The sequence below is a fragment of the Sciurus vulgaris genome (assembly GCF_902686455.1).
Source record: "Sciurus vulgaris genome assembly, chromosome: 13".
Classification (NCBI taxonomy): Eukaryota; Metazoa; Chordata; class Mammalia; order Rodentia; family Sciuridae; genus Sciurus; species Sciurus vulgaris.
In genome coordinates, this window is record NC_136474.1 from 58,058,932 (window position 1) to 58,083,434 (window position 24,503).

The window sequence follows — 24,503 nt, forward strand, 5'->3', positions numbered from 1 at the left end:
ACAGTTGTTCTGGTCGGGTCTTTCAATCACAGCAGTAGAAAAAGCTGACTGAAACAGTTGGCCATTTGGATTTCTTCTTTTGAGCAGTGTCTGGTTTATTTGCCCATTATGAGTTGTGTTATTTGGGTTTTCTCATGTTAATTTTTTTAATGTTCTTAACGTATTCTAAGTAGTAATCTTCTGTCAGAAGAGTAGCTAGCAAAGATTTTCTCCCATTTGTAGGTTCTTTTTTCTCATTCTTAGTTGTTTCCTTTGCTGTGCAGAAGCTTTTTAATTTGATTTGTCCCATTTATTAGCTCTTGGCATTATTTCCTGAGCTTTAGGGAACTTATTGAGAAAGTCATTGCCTGTGTTTCTATGTTGGAGTGCTGACCCTTTTTTTTTTTTTTTTTTCCCCTAGGAATTGCAATGTTTCTGGTCTAATTCCTGAATCTTTGATCTATTTTGTGCAGGTTGAGAAACAAAGATCTAGTCCCATTTTTCTGTATATGGATAACCAGTTGTCCCAGCACCATTTGTTAAAAAGACTGTTTTCTCCAATGTATGTTTTTGGCACTTTTGTTAAGGATCAGATGACCGTATCTGTGTGGGTTTGTCTTGGTGACTTCCATTCTGTAACACTGGTCTGTGCATCTGTGTTTATGCCAGTACCACGCAGTTTTTATTACTGTAGCTCTGCAGCATAATTTGAGGTCAGATACTGTGATGCCTCCAGCATTGCTTTTTTGGCTTAGAATTGTTTTGGCTATTCTGGGTCTTTTATTCTTCCAAATTAATTTTAGAACTTTTTTTTCTAGTTCTGTGAAGAATGGCATTAATATTTTGATGGAGAGTGCATTGAACCTATATATTGCTTTTGGTAGCATGGCCATTTTAACGATATTACTTATGTCTATCTCTCTCTGTGCTGTTTAAGATATATCTCCCACCCGCCCATCTTTTTCTTTCTCTTTTCTTTCTGTTACTGGAAATTGAACTCAGGCACACTCTACCACTGAGCTACATCCCAGTCCTTTTTAATTTTTTTTTATTTTGAGACAGCATCTAGCTAAGTTGCTGAAGTTGGCCTGGAACTTGTGATCCTCCTGGCTCAGCCTCCCCAGTAGCTGGAGTTACAGACATGCACCATCATACCTGGCTTCAGATATACTCCTTGTTAGCAATATCTGCAGTTGTATCAATGGCCTATGCTGGGTGTTGGTCACTCTGATGGTGTGGTGTGACTTTGTTGGAGGTGGGGCTGCTGTCTGATTTGGTGTCAGACCAGGCAGAAGCCTCTGTAGGTGCTGTGGGCTCCATTGTGTGGTGGACTCTGGTGGTTGTGGCTGTCATCTGTATGGTTGTTAAGACATACTCAGGTGCATGCAGGCACTGTAGACTGGTTAGCTATTTGGCAGGTCCACGAGGGAAGGGATAGCTCCTGGGCTGGGCATAGGTGTTTGCAGGTGCTATGAGCTGACTGATTGTGTGGTGGGTTCTATGGAGGATGGAACCACTGGGTGGTTCACTGTCAGGCTATGTACAGGTGCAAGGGGGTCCTAGGGCTGCCCTGCTATGGGACAGATTCTCTGGTGGGGAGAAGGCTAAATGATGGACTGGGTCCAGGCATAGTTGTGTGCAGGCTGTCTGCTGTGGGTTGACTTCCTCTCAGTGTAAGCCCCCCTGTTCCCTGAGGGATGGGGTGCCACACGGCTTTGGGAGTCTGGGTCTCAGTGTTTTTACTGGGTCTATGCTGAGAAGTGGAGATCAGTGGTGCTGCAGCTTTCTGTGTGAGCATGGCAGAATGTTGGCAGAGCCTCAGGAATGGAGCTATGCTGAGGCTACTAGCTGAGAGGGTTGGATGCACTCGGGCATTGGGTCTGCTTTCAATAGGGCACAGAGTCATAGCTGCCTGGGTCATGGAAGGTGACAGGTGTACAACACTGATTCCTCTTTGTGATGATACAGCCACATGAACTGCAGGTAACTCTCCAAATGGCATGAGGGCCCGTGAGGGCTGAAGGAGGCTCCAGTGTGGTTGTCTGCAGCAGCAGTAGGGACCATGGGGGCTCCAGCTTCCCTTTTCCCTATGAGATGTCTGCATTGGCTCCAAACTGAGCTGGGCAGGGGAGGGTGTGGTAGAGGCAGGTGCTTGCTCTCCTCTCCATTGTGCTGTCTGGGGTTTTCATGCTCCACAGGGGTACACTGTTCCAGTGTACTTTCTCAGTCACTCCATTTGGAATATAGTTGTTTATTCTTTGTTATGGTCCCTTTTTCCACAGGGAATAAGTGACAAGCAATTCTATTTGACCACCTTGCTGATATCACTTTTAATAGCCAAATTTCTTTTTAAATTTTATTTTTTATTTGTTCTAATTAGTTATCCACAACAGTAGAATGCATTTATGCACTTTGATATACATAAAGGGGGTATAATTTCTCATATTTCTGATTGTACATGTTGTAGAATCACATCAATCATGCAGTCATACAGGTACATGAGGTAATGTCTATTTCACTCTACTATCCATCCTACCCCCAAATCCCTGCCCCCGCTTCACTCCCCTCTACCTAATCTAAAGGAACACTATTCTTATCTAGCGCACCCCCTACATTGTGAATTAGAATCCACATATCAGAGAAAACATTCAGCCTTTGTTTTTTTGAGATTGGCTTATTTCACTTAGCATGATATTCTCCAACTCCATCCATTTACTGGCAAATGTCATAATATCATTTTTCTTTAAAAGCTGAGTGATATTCCATCAAATATTCATAACACATTTTCTTTATCCATTCATTTATTGATGGAGGCCCAAATCTTCACAATGTTGACCTAGGATCTGACTTCCTTAACAAGACCCCTAAAGCACAAGAAGTAAAATAAAAAATCAATAAATGGGACAGATTCAAACTAAAAAGCTTCTTCTCAGCAAAAGAAACAATAACATGAAGACAGAGCCTACAGATTGGGAGAAAATCTTTAACACGTGCATCTCAGATAAAGAATTAATCTCTAGGATATATAAAGAACTCAAAAAATTTAACACCAAAAAAAAAAAAAAAAAAGAGAGAAACCCAAATAACCCAATCAACAAATGGGCTAAGGAAGTAAACAGATACTTCACAGAAGAAGAAATGCAATCAATCAACAAACATGAAAAATGTTCAACATCTCTAGTGATTAGAGAAATGCAAATCAAAATTACTCTAATATTTCATTTCACTCCAGTCAGAATGGCAATCATCAAGAATATAGGCCACCCCGGCCTGCCTCGCGCCCGCGGCCGGGCTGGGCCAGAGCAGCCCAAGATGGCCGACTTCGAGGATCGGGTGTCGGATGAGGAGAAGGTGCGCATAGCTGCTAAATTCATCACTCACGCACCCCCAGGGGAATTTAATGAAGTATTCAATGATGTTCGGCTACTACTCAACAATGACAATCTCCTCAGGGAAGGAGCAGCACATGCATTTGCCCAGTATAACATGGACCAGTTCACACCAGTGAAGATAGAAGGATATGAAGATCAGGTCTTAATTACAGAGCATGGTGACCTGGGTAATAGCAGATTTTTAGATCCAAGAAACAAAATTTCCTTTAAGTTTGATCACTTACGGAAAGAAGCAAGTGACCCTCAACCAGAGGAAATAGATGGAGGTTTGAAGTCTTGGAGAGAATCCTGTGACAGTGCTTTAAGAGCCTATGTGAAAGATCATTATTCCAACGGCTTCTGTACTGTTTATGCTAAAACTATAGATGGGCAACAGACCATTATTGCATGTATTGAAAGCCACCAGTTTCAGCCTAAAAACTTCTGGAATGGTCGTTGGAGATCAGAGTGGAAGTTCACTATTACACCACCTACAGCTCAAGTGATTGGAGTGCTCAAGATTCAGGTTCACTATTATGAAGATGGCAATGTTCAGTTGGTTAGTCATAAAGATGTACAAGATTTAGTAACTGTTTCGAATGAAGTACAAACTGCCAAGGAGTTTATTAAAATCATAGAGAGTGCAGAAAATGAGTATCAGACTGCAATTAGTGAAAACTACCAAACAATGTCAGATACCACATTCAAGGCCTTGCGCCGGCAGCTTCCGGTTACCCGCACCAAAATCGACTGGAACAAGATACTCAGCTACAAGATTGGCAAAGAAATGCAGAATGCATAAAGGCTGACTGTAGGATTCTTCAGTATGTAGAAAGAAAAGGATTCAACATGTGGTCATATGATAAATAAGTGATTTATAAACAAGAGTGATATTTTGCTAGGGCTTTCAAAGTTAACAGATTTTTTAGCCTCATGGAATACTGTTGAACCTATAGCATTGACTTCATCTTTTTGTATCCTCTGCCTTGTATTTTTCTGTTATCACTATATCTACTTGTAAATTTTTTTTTCTTTTTTCTTTTTGTTAATTCTGCTGCACTTAGTGTTAAAGAGAGATCCATCTATTCTGGAGTCATTTTACTGTTTAGAAAATTTTCCTAGTCATGAAGTCCTGTTACTGATTTAGACAGATATATGCTCAGTACTCTTAACCCTGTGCTCCAAAGCACTTGTGATACTTCAGTGCTTTTCACTGATCCACCAAAATCCAAGGAGGCTATGCTACAGCCTGTAGCTAAATGGAAGACACATTCATCCTTCTCAACCTCTGACTGCTTTGATTGTCATTTATAGTATCTCATAACTGCAGTTTTCAAAAGTTTGGATTGAGGCTTTTCAGGTCCAGTTTGGGGGCAAAGAAAGTTTTCTTGAAATTCCATGACAGCCAGCTTCTCTAGGGGGACTCGTTTTTGAATCCAAAGACTTGAACCACATTCCCTGCACATGAAACATGTTTGCTTTTTTCATTCCCTCATTGTCTCCTTCCCATTTAGTACTATTGTAGTTACAAACATCTGCATTTTTAGAAAAGTTTTATCCATTTATTATTTTTTTAAGTATCCAAGAACTGCTGACATACTGTGGATATAGTAGAGTATAAAACTTTAAAAATGCAGATGCTGAAGGAATAATAGGTATCTTGTGCTTTAATACTTGTGGCAGGATTGTACTATAAGCAAATGAATCAAGCAACTCTGTAAATCACAAAAACTTAAGATGAACCAAAGTGAAAAGATAACTTCCAGGCAGTATCTTTCTATTGTAACCTGTTGTTTAAGGGAATACTAGTGTTTTCTTCTGAATAGGATGTAAAACTTGTTCTAAATTACTCTTCCTCAGTCCTGCCTGCCAAGAAATCAAGTGTAACTGTGATACAGCAACCCTTCCCAGGTATATTGGCAGGTGTGTATGTGATCTCAGAATACACAGGTGACATAGATATGATAGGACAACTGGTAATGGTGGATTCATTTACATTGTTTACACTTCTATGACCAGGCCTTAAGGGAAGGTCAGTTTTTTAAAAAACCAAGTAGTGTCTTCCTACCTGTCTCCAAATACATGTTAAACAAGAAGGATGTTTGTGCTTCAGCTTTGTCTTTGCTCAGTAATACAGTCAAGCAAGAGTTTGTTTCCAAGTGAAAGCTGTGTAAGCATTTTTGTTTATTTCAAATAAAATATATTTGTATTATTTGTCATTCATACTATCCATCCATACCACACTATCTTCTGTATGAGGTAGTCCGATAGAAATATACCCATTTTGTTCTAAAAAAAAAAAAAAAAAAAAAAAAAAAGAATATAGGCCACAATAAATGTTGGCAAGGATGTGGGGAAAAAGATGCACTTATACATTGTTCATGGGAATGCAAGTTGGTGCAACCACTCTGGAAAGCAGTATGGAGATTCTTCAAAAAAGTTGGAATGGAACTGCCAGCTGACCAGTTATCCCATCCCTCGAGTTTACACCCAAATGACTTAAAATAAGCATACTACAGTGATGCAGCCATATCAATGTTTACAGCAGTTCAATTCACAATAGTTAAATTATGGAACCAACCTAGGTGCCCCTCAATAGATGAGTGGTTAAAAACATTAATTTATTTGTTTGTTTTTTTAGTTAGACCAGCCAATTTAATGATGGAGGAAACAGGGAACACATTGTCCTATGAATCCACTAACAACTCTAAGTGGGGTTACAATTTATTAATCAGGCAACACTTAGATACATTTGGGCCACGTTTCTTATTTGTATGGGGTGTTTTTTATTACTATATAGATATACTTGCTGTAACATGTGACTGATGTACAGTCTCTGAGGCCCTACGATTCTAGAGCCATGGGTTATCCACCTCTGAACTAATTTGTGGGCATGTACTTTTGGGACAAGGGAAAGCAGGACCCTTTCCTCCCTTCTCTTTTCCCTCCCTGAGCTGGCATCCAAAGTACATTTTTTCAGTGGCTTCTTGAGTCACTGTCAACCCCAGTTTCCATTCTGGTTTCAAGGAATGGATAGTCTGAGAAAAGACCTAATATTTCTTCTGATTTTGAAGTGGAAAAACTAGATTATGGAAAGAGAATATTGGTAATATTGGGTAATGGCAGTGGTCGGTCAAATTGTATCTCAAAAATGTTCAGTGTAAGATTTTGTTTGGAAAGGAGAGGGTTCTCTTAAAAATGTTTAAAGACACGATTAAAAGTAAGATCTTGAAAGTGCTGTTTGGGTTGTTGACACTCTGGGGATAGAGTGGCAGCATGGTGTGTGTGCTCCCTCACTTGGTGTGTGTGCTGTTCTTCCTTCTGCCTGGAAGGTCTAACCTGCCCCCAACCGTGGCCCCTTGACCTTCTGGCTTACGTCTGGGCCTAGATGTTCTGTGGAGACATCACTGCCTCCTTTAGAGAGACCTGAGTGCTCCTTCTCAGGCTCTCAATGTACAAAAATCCACTTGTATTATGGCAATTGTCATGTGGACCTAAGTGTCACCTTGTGAAGCCGGGAGCCCCAGAAGGCAGTGGCTGATAAGTGCTCAATAAATGCATGTGAAAGACATTGGCAATTGAAATTACTTACGGAATATTAGGGCACTGAAACAAAATCACAAGGTAATTTAGAAGAAAACTCTATCTGAACTCCAAAGCAATGTCTAGTCTAACCCTGCCATGATTTTGAACTCCAGGGATACTTGTTCTGAAGGAGGTAAAGTATTGCAATCCGTTTTCATGATTCTGAGATGGAAAGAATGTTGGGGGAAAGAAGCACAGATTTTTACTATTTATCTGTCACCTAAGAAATACATTGTTCCTTAAAGCCAGAGAGCGCGTGGAGTTAGTGGTAGTGAAGAAAAGGCAGAAAGCAAAAAGAATGGCATCAGATGCCAACTGTGTAGCTAAGCAAGCATCATTGGAGCCTGGTTAAAACAAGTACATCCAACAGCCACAAGGTGGCAGCTTTGAACTATGACATTACAGAGAGAACACTCAGAAGACCCAACAGCTTGGAGTATGGTGGGGATGAAGAGCCGAGAACAGGTACATGGGGAAATGAAACTGGGAAAGGGAGAAAAAGACTGATTTGTAGTGCCTGCTGCACATATCTTTATTATTTTGTTTTCCCCTAAAAAAAGGACAGGCACACACACACAGCAAAGTCTTTCAGACACACAATTAACCAATCTTGCTCTTAAGAACTGTCAGCCCCAGAATGAGTCTGCCAGGTAAGCAGGAGTTGGCTGTTGTCTCTGGAGGCTTCACTTCCTTTAGACCTCTTCCAGTATGTTCTTATAGGATAGTTCAGGAATTCCCAAGGGTAATTTTACTTTTATTTGGGTTTCATCTAACATATTTACTTTAGAACTTCACCCTCTTATAAATGGCTACTCTGCTTATAAAATCATGCGTATGTAAATATATCTGTTTTTCATAGGTTACATATTATATATATATTGTGTTATAACAATACATGATATTTATTGATAAATCAGTGAACTAGTACTTTCCATCATGGGTCACACATAGTAGGTGTTCAATTTAAGTTTGCTGAACTGAACTGAATGGAAATACAGAAATAGTGTCTGGAAAATGGAAGGTGTGAAGATTGTAGCAGAGTGAAAAATTCAACATAGTGCCATAAAGGGGTGGAGGGAAGAAGAAATGTCCACTTCTCACCCACTGCTCAGAGAAAACTTGCTGTATCCAGGGATTCATGAAATTCAGCGTCCTTTCTCTAATTTTAATCCATACTTCCTCTAGACCCATTTGTCCTTCTAGTGATTTGAACATCAGTTCTTATAAGATGATCACGAAAGTTAAGATTAGTAGAAGGCAAACTTTTTAAGGGCTAACACAGTGTGCGAACTGGGTCATACTTCCACTACCTTAATAAAAATTGATTATAAACTCAGCCCACCCAATAAGACGTCCAAAAGCTAAGTACTGAACCAGGTGCATGTAGGGACTTACTGAAGTAATTGGAAGAAATGTCACTTATAACATAAATCAAATGCATACTACTTAAAACAGCTTTTGCTTTTGAGTGTCCAACAAATCAAAATTATACATTAGCAAAATCATATTTCCTCAGGCAAGCATCAGGCTAAAATCTATGGATATAGGGCACAGAATATGATATCATTCTGTCCTCAAGGAACTTATAGCTTGGTAGAAAAAGAAGATATGTCCAAGAATACATATTCAACAACATATGTTAAAAATGCTTTGGACTCTCAGAGGAGGGAGGAAGCCTTCACAGAGGGGATTGCATCGACCTGGACTTTGGAAGGTGAAACATGCTAGATAATATCAGGAAGGAAAAATACTCTTAGTTCAGAGGACCAGGGAGGTGTGTCAGGAGAGGGTGAGTAAACTGAGTAGACAGGACAAGAAGTTCATGGAGGGTGTGGTGGCGGAGATAAGATGAAGATTCAGATAGAGCCACTAGTTCCTGGGATCCAAGCCCAAACAGTCTGTTCTTTACCCGAGAGGCACCGAATCTTTAAATAGGGTAATGGACTGGTGGAGGATAAACTTTGGAATAATGCAGGAGACGCTGGTCTGAGTATGATTAGAGACTTTGCATTTTCTTTTTAAATTATCACCCAAACACCATGAAATAAAATCTGTAGCCACCATGCATATATAAATGTTCAAATATATTATAGTCAATAGACTCATGGCATACTTAAAAATTGGGTGACATAATAAATTTGAAAGTCATGTGCTTGCCTAGCATGTTCAAAGCCCTAGGTTTGATCCTTACCACTGCAAAAAAAAAAAAAAAAAAAAAAAAGCCATTTTAAAAAATAAAGAATAGAAATTTTTAGTTTTTATTTTTTGTTCTTTTTAGTTATACATGACAGTAGAATGTATTTTGACATATTATATACACATGGAATATAATTTCCCATTCTTGTGGTTGTACAGGGAGTGGAGTTACACTTGTTGTGTATTCGTATATGAACAGGAAAGTTATGACCGATTCATTCTGCTGCCTTTCCCAATCCCATCTCCTCTCCCTTGCCCTCATTCCCCTTGTCCAATCTGGTGAACTGCCCCACCCCACCCCACACCCTACCCCCCACCTATTGTGAATCGGTGTCCACATATCAGAGAGAACATTTGGTCTTTGGTTTTTGGGGGATTGGCTTATTTCACTTAGAATGATGTTCTCTAGTTCCATCCATTTTCTGACAAATGCCATAATTTCATTCTTCTTTAAGACTGAGTAATATTTCATTGGGTATATGTGCCACAAAAAGTCGTATCTTATATACACTATTTTTTAATCAAGATGTAGTTGGGGAGTAAGTGATGACAGAGGATGAAAAGGAGGATGATTATATTTAGAAGCAGCATTCCAAAACTACCTAAAGTTCCTGTGGGAGTCTTGCTTTTGAAAGGGGTTCTTTGTGGTCAGCTGGGTCATAGTTTGCTATGCACAATGATCCTTTGAAAAGCTGGCTAACCTGAATCAAAAGTCCTTTCACTCAGGATCTCCCACCAATTAGAGCATGAATCTTCTGTAATGACAAATGGCATCCAGAGAGTTTCACTTGGGTAGGTCTGTGGGTGTAGTTCAGTGGCAGAGGACTTAACAAGCATGCATGAGGCCCTGGGTTTGAACCCCAGCACTGGAAGAAAGGAGTAAACTAACCAAATGAGCAAACAAACAAGTGAAAAACTCCCTTGACACACCCCAAATACAAAATACAGTTTCACATGAGTAATGGAAAAAATGCCTGCAAAAAATTCCTCAAAAGACTAATTGTAGAGTTTTCATGACTCAGTAATTCTTCTCCTAGGTGTATACCCAAGAGAAATGAAAACATGTCCATATAAAAACTTGCACAAAAATATTCATAGCAGCATTATGCATAATATCCCCAAATTGGAAACAACTCATATGTCCATCAACTGATGAATGGATAAATAAAATGTGGCACATCTTTTCAATGGAATATTATTTGGCAATAAAAAGAAATGAAGTGCTGATCTATGTTACAACATGGGTAGACCATGAAAACATTATGCTAATTGAAATGAACCAGCTGCAAAAGACCACAGATTATGCAATTCCTTTGATATGAAAAATCCACAGTAAGCATATCCACAGAGACAGGCAGTAGATTTGGATTGCTTAGGGAGGTTGTTCAGAACTGCAGAGACAACCATGTGGCATAATTTCTTTTGGGGGGTAATGAAATATTCTATGATTGATTGTGGTTATGGTTCACAACTCTGTGAATATAGTAAAAGTCATTGTACATTGTACACTTGAAAAGGGTAAATTATAAGGTATATAAATGATATCTCAGCAAAACTGTTACCGGAAATAAAAATGCCTGCTGTAGTATCATAATACGAGCAAGGACTTCAAGATGTCATCTAATGTAGTTTAATTAATTGAATGTCGTTCATCTAATACAATGTCAACAAAATCGTTAAGCAATTGTTACATACGGAGTAGTTGGACATGATGTTGCGAGAGCCCTAGGAAAGGACACTTGACTCAAGCTGGAATTCAAGGAGGGTTCCTTGGTGCCTAAGCCAAGAGTTGAAGGCCTTAGCATGGAGGTTTTAAATAGCCCAGGAGATGCTGTTTTGGAGAGGGGTTGTGTGGGGAAACCGTAATTGCTTTGTATGATTGGCATGTAGAATACAAAGCTGGAAGGGGCAGAGATCTAGCTAAACACAGCAGGGAAGACCTCAAGGGCCATGATGCATAGATTGAACTTAATCTTGCATCTTCTAGGCTACCAGTGAATGGTTTACCCCGCAAAGTGACTCAGCATTTTGCAATATGGATGGATCATTTATGTGCTTAAGAGGGGGCCATGCTGACAGAGAAGGTAAGTTAGGAGGCCAAAGTCCAGGAGAGAAAGATGCTGAGTCTAAAAGGATAGAGTCATAGGGAAGATGGGTGGAGCACAGAGAAGGGCTTTCCAAAATGTTGTAGAGGAAAAATGAGTCAAACCTGGTATGGCTTAGGTGTGAGTAGGAAGGAGGGAGAGAAGCTCCAGAAAACCCAAGTGTTCCTGTGGCAATGCCAGGTAGAAGGAGAAGGCGGTAACCGAGAAGCTTGCTGGAGCAAGACCTGCCCTGAGAGGAACAGAACGAGTTGAGTTGTAGACCTGTTGATTTTGAGAGCTGTCCAGCAGGAATTGGATTTTGAATTTGAAGTTTAAGCACAAGAGGTCAACGCAACTAGGAGAACAGGTTAGATCATCCAGTCTTTATGTAATAACGTCTTTGTTGCACCCTTCCTAATTGTTTACGTGTACTAACTTATTCAGTTCTCTCAACAAACCTACTCCTTTGATACTTTTACCCTGTTTTAGTTGGCTTTTTCACTGCTGTGACTAAATGATCTGACCAGCAAAGTTATAGAGTAGGAAAGCCCTTTATTTGAGGGCTCATGATTTCCGAGGTCTTAGTTCATAGAAGGCCGGCTCCATTCCTCAGGGCTCGAGGTGAGGCTGAACATCATGGTGGAAGAGTGTGGCAGAGGGAAGCAGCTCACATCACCGGAAAGCAGAGGGAGAGAGAGAGAGAGAGAGAGAGAGAGAGAGAGAGAGAGAGAGAGAGAGAGACTGACTCTGCTCTCCAGATACAAAATATATACCCCAAAGCCATGTCTGAATTCCCACCTCCTCCAGCCACACCCAACACTTCAATTCATCCCATCAGGGATTAACTCACTGATTGGGTTAAGAGTCTTACAACCCAATCATTTCTCTTCTGAACCTTCCTGCATTGTCTCACATGTGAGCTTTTGGGGGACACCTCACATCCAAACCATAGCATATCCCATTTATGTAGAAGTGAGAGAATAGAAATAGTGAGAAGAGAACTCTCAACCTCTCCCTCACCCTCTATCTGCCTCAGGTGTTCAGTCTCTTGATCTCAAGGATCTGGCCTACTGTGGACAAAAAGTCACTTTTCTCTGCATGTGATTCCTCCATCTGTGTGCCAGATCTTATCTTCTCTCACCAACTAAGGAAAGGGTCTTTCTTCAGCACTTGTCCTCTCTCTTTTGTCTGTCATGAAATTTTCTCTCTTGGCTGGGCATGGTGGCACCCACCTGTAATCCCACCTTACTTGGGAGACTGAAAGATCGCAAGTTTGAGACCAGCCTGGGCAATTTGGTGAGACTCCGTCTCAAGACCAAAGGACTGGAGATGTAGCTCAGTGGTGGGCCTGCTTGCCTACCATGCATGGGGTCTTTGGATCCTATTCCCAGAATCTCAAAAAAGCATTTTCCACTTTTCTCTACTAGATCATTTCTATCAACATACAGACATACTATTATTTGTCCCAGATCAAACAAAACCAAAACTCTTGACACCATTTTGCCTTCTAGTTCATATCTTATCCTTATTCTTCCTTTTACACCTCATGAGAATTTATACTCATTGTCTCTAATTTCTCTATTTCATTTTCATCTGAACTCACTCTGGTATGTCTATTATTGCTTCCAGTCTGCCAAAATTGTCCTTAACAAGGTGGACAAAGACCTCCATTTTGTAAGTCCAACAATTGGCTCTCCGTTTTCTTACCACCCGGCTTGCCTGCAGCACTGACCCAACTGATCATCTCCTCTCTCTTTTCATTACTTGCCTTGGTGGTTTTGTGTTCCCAGTTCTTCTTTTACCTCTCGACTCGCTTCTTCTTGGTTTCTTTTGCTTCTTCCTCCCTGTATCATTGAGGGGTGCTTATTCCTCTTATCTTTGAGCTTTTTGTGGATAAGGCCCTAGGGACCAGTCCTTGTACCTCCTCTCTTGCCTATTTTCACCTTGGTGATCTCACCGGATTTCATGATATTAATACTCTTTCCATACTGTTATTCCCAAATTGGTACCTTTAGCCTATACCAATCCCTAAACTTCATAGATCCAACTGTCATCTCTAAAGGTGTCAAAGAGATAAATAAAACGTAGTCTAAATTGAATTCCTGATCTCCCCCCACCCCATGTAAGCTTGGTTATCCTTCAATTTTTCCAACTATAGTTAATATCATCTCTATTGTTCTATGTGCTCAGCTCCAAAACTTGGATTCATCTTTGATTCCTCTTTTTTTCCCCATAGCCTGTATCAGGCCCAAAATTCCTGAACTTTGCCTATGAAAGATCCCCAGGATCCAACTCTCTAGCACCATCCCCATTAATACTTCCTTGATCCAAGCCAGCAACAGCTCTTCTGTGAGTTTTTACAATAGCATCAAAATCAGCATTTGCTGAACTTTCAGTGTATTTCCGATATGCCAATCTTGCTAAGACTGATGACTCCCCTGTTCAAAATCCATTCGGTGGATCCTTATTCTACTTAGAAGCCACCATCCTGGCAATGTCCTACAACCTTCACCCCAACCATGCACACAGTTTGACCTCCCTTTTTGTTGCAGTCTTCCTCATTTTCTCTCTCACCCACGTACTTCTCCTTGCTGTTCTCTGAACACTCAATTGTGTCCTCAACTTGGAGCTTTTCATTTACTATCTCTTCTGCCTGAAACTCTTCCCATAAAACTCCCCAAAGTTTGCTCCCTCTCTTGCTCAGACTATTCAGATGTCACTTTATTATAAATTCTTCCCTTGGGAGTCCCGTTAAAAATGTCTACCACTCCCCTGGTATTCCATATTTCGTTTCTTAACCATAGTGGGTTTGCAGTGGAGGCAGAAATGAAGGAACTGCCCTGTGGTTTGTGCACTAAGAGACTGGTATAGGGTGCAAGGTGTTGGTCAGCTAAGTACGGCTCACTTAGTGGCTCACCTGGTTGGTGTAGGTAAGTGGCTGAACCCACAATTCCTCTAGCTCTAGCTGGACCCTCCTATTGTTCCTTAGGCTCCTAGGTCAGAGTTGTGTGTAGCTCCATGATGAAGGATGCCATCTTCTATGGGGCTCCCAACCCACCCTCTGCATTACTGAAGTTGGAGGCTTGAAGATGGTAAGAGATCAATGAGAGTTCCAGTCGGTCCCTTTGGTCTCCAGCTCCACTGCACAGTTCAGTTTTACTTCCCTTACATAACATTCATCTTAACTTTCCTGACTACCTGCCCTGCGACTTCAGGTATCAACACCAAACACATAAGCAGTAGCTTCATACTGATGGTTTAACTGGCCCCACAACTTCATAAAGGCAAATCCAGTACAATAAATCTTCGTGTGTGTGTGTGTGTGTGTGTGTGTGTGTGTGTGTGTGTGTGTGTGTGTGCAGGTGTGCATGCATGTTTGTGTGCCCATGTTATGCTGATAAATATTTAGCAATCAACTTTCTGGGGAAAAAAAGCCAATTTCCCTGGTATGAATGTTCCCGCCATCGTCAATTTTAGGCCACTAATGTGACATAACTGAACAGGGAATGGAGAAGTGCTGGTAATAATGAGCTCTCTTGGGCCAGTGCTGGCCGGCTCCACCACACCACTGTGACTGTCTCCTACAGAGCTTGCTTCTTTGATTGGATTTTGTTTAACACACTTTTTTTATTTTCCCTCATAGCTCTTAGCATCTTCTAACATGTCACATATTTTAGTTATCTGTCCCTACTTTGGAATGTAAACTCTTTCATGGAAGGAATCTCTGCCTGTTTCTTCTTTGGCTCTCAGATCAGGTCCTGGCACCCAGTAGTTGTTCCATAGATATATTTCCTGACTGACTGAATGAACATGGCATGAGAGGAAGAAAGTTTGGGTCTGGCAGAGGAGGAATATGAGTAAGAACTCTTAGAACTTTGTCAGGGTGTCACCTGATTTTGGTTCAGTTCAATAAATATTGTGCCTATCATAGATATTTTGCTAGCCATGGGGGCACATAAAAAATAAGACATATTTGTTACCCTGGTGGGATACAATGAGGTCTGAGAAAAAGGGGGAAAAAAACCAGTATAACCAGGGACAATTGAGTTTCAAACTCAAGGAAATATTTCACAGTGTCAAAAGAAGCATAATAGGGCTGGGGCTGTAGGAGCTCAGTGGTAGGGTGCTTGCCTAGCATGTGCGAGGCACTGAGTTCGATTCTCAGTACCACAAAAAATAAATAAATAAATAAATAAATAAATAAATAAATAAACAAACAGTATTTTTAAAAGTCCCTATTAAAAAAAAAAGCAAAATGGACAAGTAAGAAAGGAATTGAGAACTATCCTCTTTCTGGAGCAATTTAAAAAGTTATAGGAGGATTTTCTTTGAGAAACTCCTTTCTCTGGATATTATATACCCAAAGCACAATGGCCATGTTCTGTTGTAGCAATGTAATGTCATTAATTTGTTTCCGTGACAGCCATCCTTTCTGACAGCTTAGAGGAGAGGGCTGTTAGAAATCTGTGCCCTTGGAGAAAATATTTGCAAACCATAGTCTGATAAGGGGTTAACATAAAAAATATATAAGGAGCTCAAACAACTCAATAGCAAGAAAACAATCTGATTTAAAAATGGACAGAGGATCTGAATAGATATTTCTCAAAAAAAAAAAAAAAGAAAAGAAAAGAAAAAGAAAAACAACCATCCAAATGGTCAACAGGTATGTGAAAAAAATTTTCAACCTCATTAATCATTAGTGAAATGTAAATTAAAACCACAGTGATGCTGGGCACAGTGATGCATGCTTATAATTCCAGTGACTTGGGAGGCTGAGGAAGGAGGATCCCAAGTTCAAAGCCAGCCTCAGCAATGGTGAGGTGCTAAGCAACTCAGTGAGACCCAGTCTTTAAATAAAATACAAAATAGGTCTGGGGATGTGGCTCCGTGGTCAAGTGCCCCTGAGTTCAATGCGTAGTATCAAAAAAACCCCCACAAACCTCACAGTGAGATATAAACCCAGAGCTGTTAGAATGGCTACTATCAAAGACAAAACAAAAACAAAAACAAAAAATAAAAAACAAACACTGGCAAGGATGCAGAGATGCAGAGAAAGGGGAACTCATATACTGGTGAGAATGTAAATAAGGAAGGTCTCATTTTGGACAGCAGCATAAAGATGCCTGGGGGGCAGGGGAACCAAACTGACTAGAAATAGAGAAAAAAAGAGAGAAAAGAGAAAGAAAACTAGAAATAGCATTACCATATGATCCTGTAATCCCACTCCTGGGTTTATATCAAAAGTAAATTGAACCAGTACATTGAAGAGACATTTGCACGCCCATGTTTACTGCAGCACTCTTCACCACAGCCACGGTGGGAAATCTACCTAAGTGCTCATCAGCGTATGAAGGGTAAAGAAAACATGGGGGGAAATTATTCAGTCACAAAGAGAACAAAACCCTGCCCTTTGTGGCAATGTGTTATGCTTTATTTCTTTTGTTTCCCCCGTGTTGGGAATTGAACCCAGACCCTTAGGCATGCTAGTCAAACACTCCACCAACTGACCTAACTCTAGCCCCAGCAACGTGGGTAGAACTGGAGGACATTGTTAAGTGATGTAAGCAAAACCCAGGAAGACAAATTCCACATGTTCTAACTTACATATGGAAGCTAAAAAGTTGATTGTTTAGAAACAGACTGTGATATGGTGGTAACCAGGGGCTGGTAGGAAATGTCCCTAGATTAGTGTACTTTACTTATTCATTTCCTAAATAGTTGTATTTTATAGGATATCTAATCCTGAGACTTTAACTCGTCACTACCTGGTCTCTTCTGGGTTTAGAAAAATATCATCTGCGTAGAGGTTCCTCCCCTGACTACTGATAAAGAATAACACCCTTCTTTTGTGTCTCAGCTTGTTTCTATTTCTTCGTGGCACTTGCCACTTCCTGACATTGCATTCTCTGGTTACTTATTGGATAATTATTTTTCGCTCCCAGGAAGACAGGGACTTAATCTGTTGCGTTACTGTCCTATCCCCAGCCTGAGAACACCACCAGTGGAAAGCAGGTACAGGAAATGTCGAATGAATGGTTCGGAGTCTTTTGGAGCAATATGTGGGCTTGTCCTTGCTGCCAGGTGTACTGTCTTTTCAGAAAGTTTGAGAACTGGTAACACCAAGGACAGGAGAGCTGAACATGAGGACAGCCTGGGGCAGGGAACCTGCCTGCTCTGAGTTAGCAGCTTCCTCTATTTCTGTTTATAGAGATGTGATCTTTTGCTCCTTGATCTTTTGCTTCCCCATTCTTCCCAGGTTTTCCCACTGTGCCCTTCTCTCCATCTCCTCTGGCTCCAACTTTGCTGCCAACAAGCCCTAGGTTTTCTTTTTCAGTGCGGCTTTTGTATACCTACTGTTCCTTTAAGAATTTGTCCTATTTTTTCCCTTTCTCTCACCACCTAAATCCTTAAAGGTGCTGATCCTGCTGATGACTTGCCTCTCTTTTCCATCTACAGTAGTCCTGTCCTGTCCATGGTTTACTTTTTGAAGTTCCAGTTAACCCATCGTCGAACTGGTCTGAATATATTACATGAAAAATTCCAAAAATAAAAAAATTCAGGGGTTAAGTGATACACTGTTCTGAGTAGTGTGAAGAAATCTCGTGATGTCCTACCCAGTCCTGTCCTGGGTGTGAATCATCCCTTCATTCACAGTATCCACACTGTATTTGCTACCTGCCTGTTAGTCACTTAGCTGTCTGTTACCAAATCAACTGTCATGGTATTGCTTGTTTTTTTTTCAAGTAACCCTTATTTTACTCCAATGTGCAAGAGTAATGATGCTGGCAGTTCACATCTGCCAGAGAAGCCATGAAGTACTCTACCTAATATGGAAAGAAAAAAAAAATATGCTGAGGTTGCTAAGATTTACGGCAAGAACAAAGCTACCTGTGAAATAGTAAAAAAGGGAGAAAAAAAACCATGCTAGCCTTGCTGTCCTGCCTCAAACTGCAAAAGTTACAGCACATGATAAGTACTTTGTTCAGATGGAAATGGTGTTAAATTTGTGTATGTTAAATTTATATTTTATAAAAAAAAAACACTAAATATAGTGTTCAGTACATGCATTGTTTTAGGCATCCACTGGGGTTACAGGAATTATTGCCCATGGGTAAGAGGGGACTACTGTATTTCTTCCTTAAACTATGATGATCTGGATTCTATTCCTAAATATTTCTGGAATCTTCTCTTTATGCACCTCTATCCTAAAAGGTCTCTTTGCTTCTAATCTTAAACTGTTGGAATCCATCCTTTAAACAGACAGTAGAGTAATCTATCTAAAGTAAAAAGTTGATCATGACAATTTCCTGCTTAAAATCTTCAGCGGCTTCCCATCCACTTCGGGATCAAGTCCAAGCCTGCCTAGCAAGGCATCCTCAGCCCCACGTGGCTGGCCCTTGGCTGGGCTCCCACTCTGTCTGCCACCATTCTCTGCTGGGCTCTTGTTCTCCCCCTGGACTCTGGCTTTATCTGTGCATGCTCGGTATTCTTTTTTACTTTAGTTCCTTTGCTCTGGTGGCCCTCTGTCTAAAATAACTAAGCCCCTCCCCCACCTCTGTTCAGCTAATTCCCACTGATGTTTTACTATTCTGGTCTTTTAACATTTTTTTATACGCATGCATCTAGTTATTCCAGTGACATCTTGCTAACTCATTATTTATCCACTGGTTTTAAATGTCATCTTGAGCATATAGTACATTCTTATATTTGGGTCTGGCTTGGGGATTTATATTGTTTTATTAATCTATCTATAACTGTGTTATTACTATTTTTATTTAAATTTCAAATGACTTTTTTTTTTTTTTTTTTTTTGGTACTGGGGATTGAAGCCATGGGTGCTTAACCACTGAACCACATTTCCCGGCCCTTTTTATTTTTTTATTTTGAGATGGGGTCTTGCTAAGTTTGTTAGGGTCTCACTAAGTTACTGAGGCTGACCTCAAACTTATGATCCTCCTGCCTCAGTCTCCCAAGTCTCCCTAGACTTTAAATACCTAATGGCAGGGAAGAAGTCTCGCCACTCTTCCTATATACCACTGACACCCACCTCTTTTATCAATTAGTTTTCAAAATTTTCCTATTTTCAGAATATATTTTTCCTGGTGAGCTCTAGGATCATTTTCCCCAAGTTTCTCCTCCAAAAAACTTTTAGATTGAAATTATAGTATAATTATAAATGATTTTAGAAAGTATTACTTTGTTATTATTATAAAGTCTGAAAGCAGTCAGCAGGGAAGCTAGCAATAGGGAACAAGCAAATGGAAGAAAGACATATATGGCCATTTCTTTTCTGAGTGTAACTTGTCACTACAGAAGGTAACAGAGGTAGGTTTTGGAGGTTTTTCAAGAAACCAGGAGAGAATATAGCCAAGAGAGTGAACAGAAAAGAATGCCAACTTGCGGAGGACCAGGTGGTCTCTGTTAGAGGTTCAGAGATCTGGACTGAGAAATCCCAGCCAACCTTTCAGAGAAGAAGTTGAAATGGCCAATTTCAAAAACCCTGAAGGAATCCTCAAACTGGACACCTTGACCTTTCTAGGGTGAAATGCCATGGAAAAGGGAATGAAGCTGAAAGAGGAGGCTGAGAAAAGGTGGCAGGAGTCCTGAAAAGGCCAGGAGAGGGAGGAAGGAGGACATCAATATGGGGAATCTTCCCAGGGCCTAAATAAACTCCGGGGCCGTGCTGCTTGTGGGAGCTAAGTGAGTGAGTTCCAACTTTGGTCAGCGTGGTTGTGAGACCTTTGAAGACTGGCCCCCCACCCTACTTAGTTTGGAGCCCCGCGCATACCCTTTCAAACATGCCATAATGCATACATAAATATGGTCCCCCCATAAAATATTGGGCACATTTTTATAATTCTCCTTTTGAAAATATTTGGCTATGAGTAATTTCAACATTTTATTGCCTTCCTTCATGATCATGTTTACTGGCGATTTCTTGCAGAGTGAGAAAAATCTGATGTGTAATTTTTTTCAGATGAAAAAATATTTATGAATATTAAATTTAATGACAGATGAATTTGACATATGATATTTGGTAGAATGTTTAATTAGACATTTATTGATTTCACATCTGTAGCTTTATTTTTAGTTTAAAGCAAATAATTTCTTTCCCCTAGGTCTGTCTCAAGCATTTTTGTAGACAGCATTGTTCGTGCTCATTGGCCTTGGGCCCTGTTTCTATGGTGCCTAATGGATAAAACAGCTTGCTTACAGTCCTCTGACTTGATGGTTTGGGCTGCTTCCTGGAACTGTCATGAAAACATAGCCTATCCCTTCATGAGAATTCACTGTGATGTCCAACCAGGGAAGAAGGGCACAATGCAAAGAGGCTGTTCTCACCCCGATGCTTTTGAGCCATAGACTTCTTTGTTAGTCTAATGAAACTCATTATTCTGATTTCTTCCCAGAATAATGTTTTAAATGCACAAAATAAAATACAGAGGAAACCAATTAAATTGAAATACTGTTGGCAAAAAGAACAGATTTTTGATGTAATAATTTTCTTTATTAATGGATTAAATGTATTTATTAATGGATTAAATGACAAGCTCTCTCTGTAGGTCTAATAACTACCATAATTTCAAAGTAGCAAAGAGTATAGTACTTTGAGATATCAGCAGTTGTGTGACCTGATGTGAAAATATTTATTTCTTTTTTTCCCCACATTTTTTAATTGGTGCAGTATTGTTTTACATATTGATGGAATTTGTTGTTACATATTTGCACATGCACCCAATATAACAATGTAATTTGGCCAATATCACTCCTCAACATTTCTCCCAATATTTGTTATTTGCATTAATGACAAAGTCACAGATACTTACACACCTACCGTGGCTTATTGCCTATCTTCACAATGAAGAAAAATGTTACATTTTAATGACAGGCTGTGAAAGTAAGATGTAATTTTTTTTTTTTTTTTTACCCTGTTCACAGGATCTGTGACTTCTCTCTATGGCCTGTGGAACCCAAGTTAAGATTGATGGAGGCTGGGGGATGCCTCTACCATCATGGATTATTATTAAACACAAAATGACTCTGGAGTCTTAGAATGATTCTGAAGCTCAGTCTATGGATCCTTCAGCTCCCAGAACCCCCGTCCTCCATTTTCCTGCTCTCCTTTACAGAAAGTAAGTGCCCTTCACTGATAGAATATTTGAGATGTTCACAGTTGATTTTTAATCTTCTGTTCAAAGCCAGAGCCATGACTGAATTGTACTCTCCAAATGGCCCCCATTTAGCTCCAGAGGTACCCTAAATTAGAAGCCTTGCCCCCACCCCCAACCAGCTGGGGATTAAACCCAGGGACTTGAGCATTCCAGGAGACTTGATCTACATCTCCTGACCTGAAGGTTATAATTTTATTCTAAAATTTATTTCATCTTTAGCTATAAAGTTCACTTTTCACACTAAACCACCCACCAAGCCCCCTTCCCAAACATGTAAACATTCATTCAATAAAAGGACCATGCCATAAGGTATGACTATGTAACTTATACCCTCTTCAGATTTTCCCCTTGCTCATAACCCCACAGCTACATTAGTGCAAAGGATCATCTATGGTAAAGCCAGTCTCAGACGTTTTCAGCATAATTAAAGCAAATCAAATCATTTCACAACGTAGGACTTGTTTTCAAGTTGTTTTGTAGAATAGGCAGGTTATCTTTTGCATCTGGGTGGAATAGTTCTTTCCTTTCCTAGGCCCTTACAAACGCTCCTCTGGGGAGCAAACTCCAAGGAAATACTTAGCAGTGGCTTAAATTAGGATATTTGAACTTAGAAGTGTGTTTTTCATTCCCTTTTATTCTTACCTGCAATGCATCCCATCTCACCTGCTCCATGCTTACCTTGCCACTGGCCATTCAGAGCCAAGTTGACAACTCCAGGGCCCTGCACTTAAGCAGCACCTGTCCAAGCAGAAGTCCTCAGTCATAGAGCAGCTGGGTATGTCATGGATTCTAGGGTTCTCACAATATACTTGTAGAGGAATCGACTTCCTCTTGCCATCACAGTGGAGATCTGAAAATCCAGTGTTCGTGACACAATCACCGGACTCATGTTCCCACCACAGGCCCAGTGTGCAGTTCTGAGTGGCAGAGCTCCCTCTTCCTCTGACCCTATGAGACCCTTTGGGACCCAGTAAACTTTGTCAAAACTAGGTTTTCTGTAGTCTTCTGCACTTGGACTGGCCCCAGAGTCCATCTTCCCTTTTAAATTAACTTCCTAGACCAAGATACAGAATAGGAATAAGTATTTCCTTCCTTGACCACTTGCACATACCTTTCTTAAAACAAATGCAGTTGAATTAAATGCTTGTGCATTTAAAAGTTAAAATTTTGAAAAGAATATCTGCCATTGTGGACTTGACAGTTTCCCAGATACTCATAAACTTTTCTGATGCGGTTGGTGACGATATCAACACGATAATTAATCTGAAAAAGTGTGATTAAATGTGTCAACATTTGAAAAATCTGCATATCTCAGTGAGCCTGGATTTTCTAAAAGACAAAGGATACAAAAATCACATATGGGCAAAGAATCCAGTCAATGGAAAGATAGACTGATTTGCATGTAATAAATATAAGCAGTTAATTGACATAGTTCAAGAAACTGCAGCTTATGGAATTTGGGTAGAAGAGTCACAATTATCTATGAAGCTATTATGATACTCCTCCCCTTTGACAACATTTATCTTTCATGCCATATTTTCTTCATATACTTTAATCATGATAATATGTTCCAAAGATTTGAATGCAGAAACAGATGTGAGAATCTATTTGTCTTCTATTAAGTCAAACAGTAAGAGGTTTGCAAAAACATAAAACAATGCTGTTCTTCTAATTATTTTTTGTTTTGAATATGTACTTCATTTTTCATTAAAATGTTATATTATGTTAACACATGATGAGCTTATAATTGCTATTTATAATAAATCAATAAATATTTAAAATTTTTGGTTGAATTTCTAATAAGGTCAATATTAGCCACAAATTTTTAATAAAAATTAAACTCAAAAATTTAACTCAGGTTAAAATTTATTTAGGGTCCTCAATTATTTTTCAGAATAAAAAAAGGTCTTTAGACAAAGTAGTTTAGGGACTGTTACTCTAAGCTATATATATATATGTGAGAGGAAGGAGCAGGAATCAAACACATCCAGCCAAAGGTTTAGGAGAACTTTTCTATTCATTTAACTACAGTGAATGAACCACACATTCAATCTTTCATTTTCCAATAACCTTGTGGTTAAAGTGGCCCAGGGTGTCACTCTGAATTAAAAGCTAGAACCCAGGACAGAAGGAAGAAAAGACTTTGTTTCTATCCAGGTTCCTTCGCTTTCATCCAGTCAATTTTCTGCTCCGCACAGCTACTGCTTAGACAATGCCATGGACCCTCTTCCACGTTAGGAACCCATCCATCATCACAGAGTCAGCTCCTAAAACAAAAGCCTCGTCTTGTTCTGTGTGACCCTGTTTCTTTTCGTTCTCTTTCTGTTGTTGCACTGTCGTTTACACCCACTTTGGCATGTGTTTGTCATTCCAGTAGGTATGGGTGACTTTCCTTGGAAATCAAATGCTATGAAACAAAACAAAAACTCAATGGCAGTAAAAAAGAAGCAAGATGATGTATACATAGTAGTGGGCACAGAGAGGTGCCACCTGCTAGTTGTTAACGTTGAGTAATTGAATCTTGATGATTCCACACAAGGAACCTATAACCTTATCACCTTAGCTGACCCAAATCCCCAGTGATAACCAGTGATCCTCTCAGCTTACATGCTTTTGTTAAATTATTGACAAATGACGTCTTCTTCTTTTTTTGCACTGGGGATTGAACACAGGGGCACTCGACCCCTGAGCCAGGTCCCCAGCCCTATTTTGCGTTTTATTTAGAGAGTCTCACTGAGTTGCTTAACACCTTGATTTTGCTGAGGCTGGCTTTGAACTCGAGATCTTCCTGCCTCAGTCACTTGATCTACTGGGATTACAGGCATACACCACTATGCCCAGTATGACTTTTTGTTGTTGTTGTTGTTAACATTTTTGTTATGCTTTATTTTTTTCTTTTTATTTATTTTTGTACTGGTGATTGAACCCAGGAGAGTTTTACTTTTACCCCTGAGCTACATCCCCAGACCTTTTTATTTTTTAACTTTTGAGACAGGCTCTTACTAAATTGCTGAGAGTCTTGATAAGTTGCTGAGGCTGGTCTTGAAATTACAATCTTCCTGCCTCAGCCTCCTGAGTCCCTGGGATTACAGTTGTGTGCCGCCATGCCCTTTTAT

At 40.0% G+C, this 24,503-nt stretch overlaps 2 protein-coding genes across 2 annotated transcripts in view; both read left to right on the plus strand.

Moving 5' to 3' along the window:
* The window catches only part of MEP1B (meprin A subunit beta), an 83,817-nt gene that overhangs the window by 25,072 nt on the left and 34,242 nt on the right, over positions 1-24,503 (plus strand). Inside the window, exon 2 of the mRNA XM_079109332.1 lies at positions 21,155-21,348. Within this exon, the coding sequence (XP_078965458.1) occupies positions 21,270-21,348 (79 nt within the window). The 5' untranslated portion in view covers positions 21,155-21,269. The remainder of the gene's footprint in view (positions 1-21,154; positions 21,349-24,503) is intronic.
* On the plus strand, positions 3,253-5,569 carry LOC306642501 (F-actin-capping protein subunit alpha-1). The gene has a single exon (XM_079108243.1). The coding sequence runs from the start codon at positions 3,292-3,294 to the stop codon at positions 4,150-4,152; it is 861 nt and encodes a 286-aa protein (XP_078964369.1). The 5' UTR covers positions 3,253-3,291; the 3' UTR covers positions 4,153-5,569.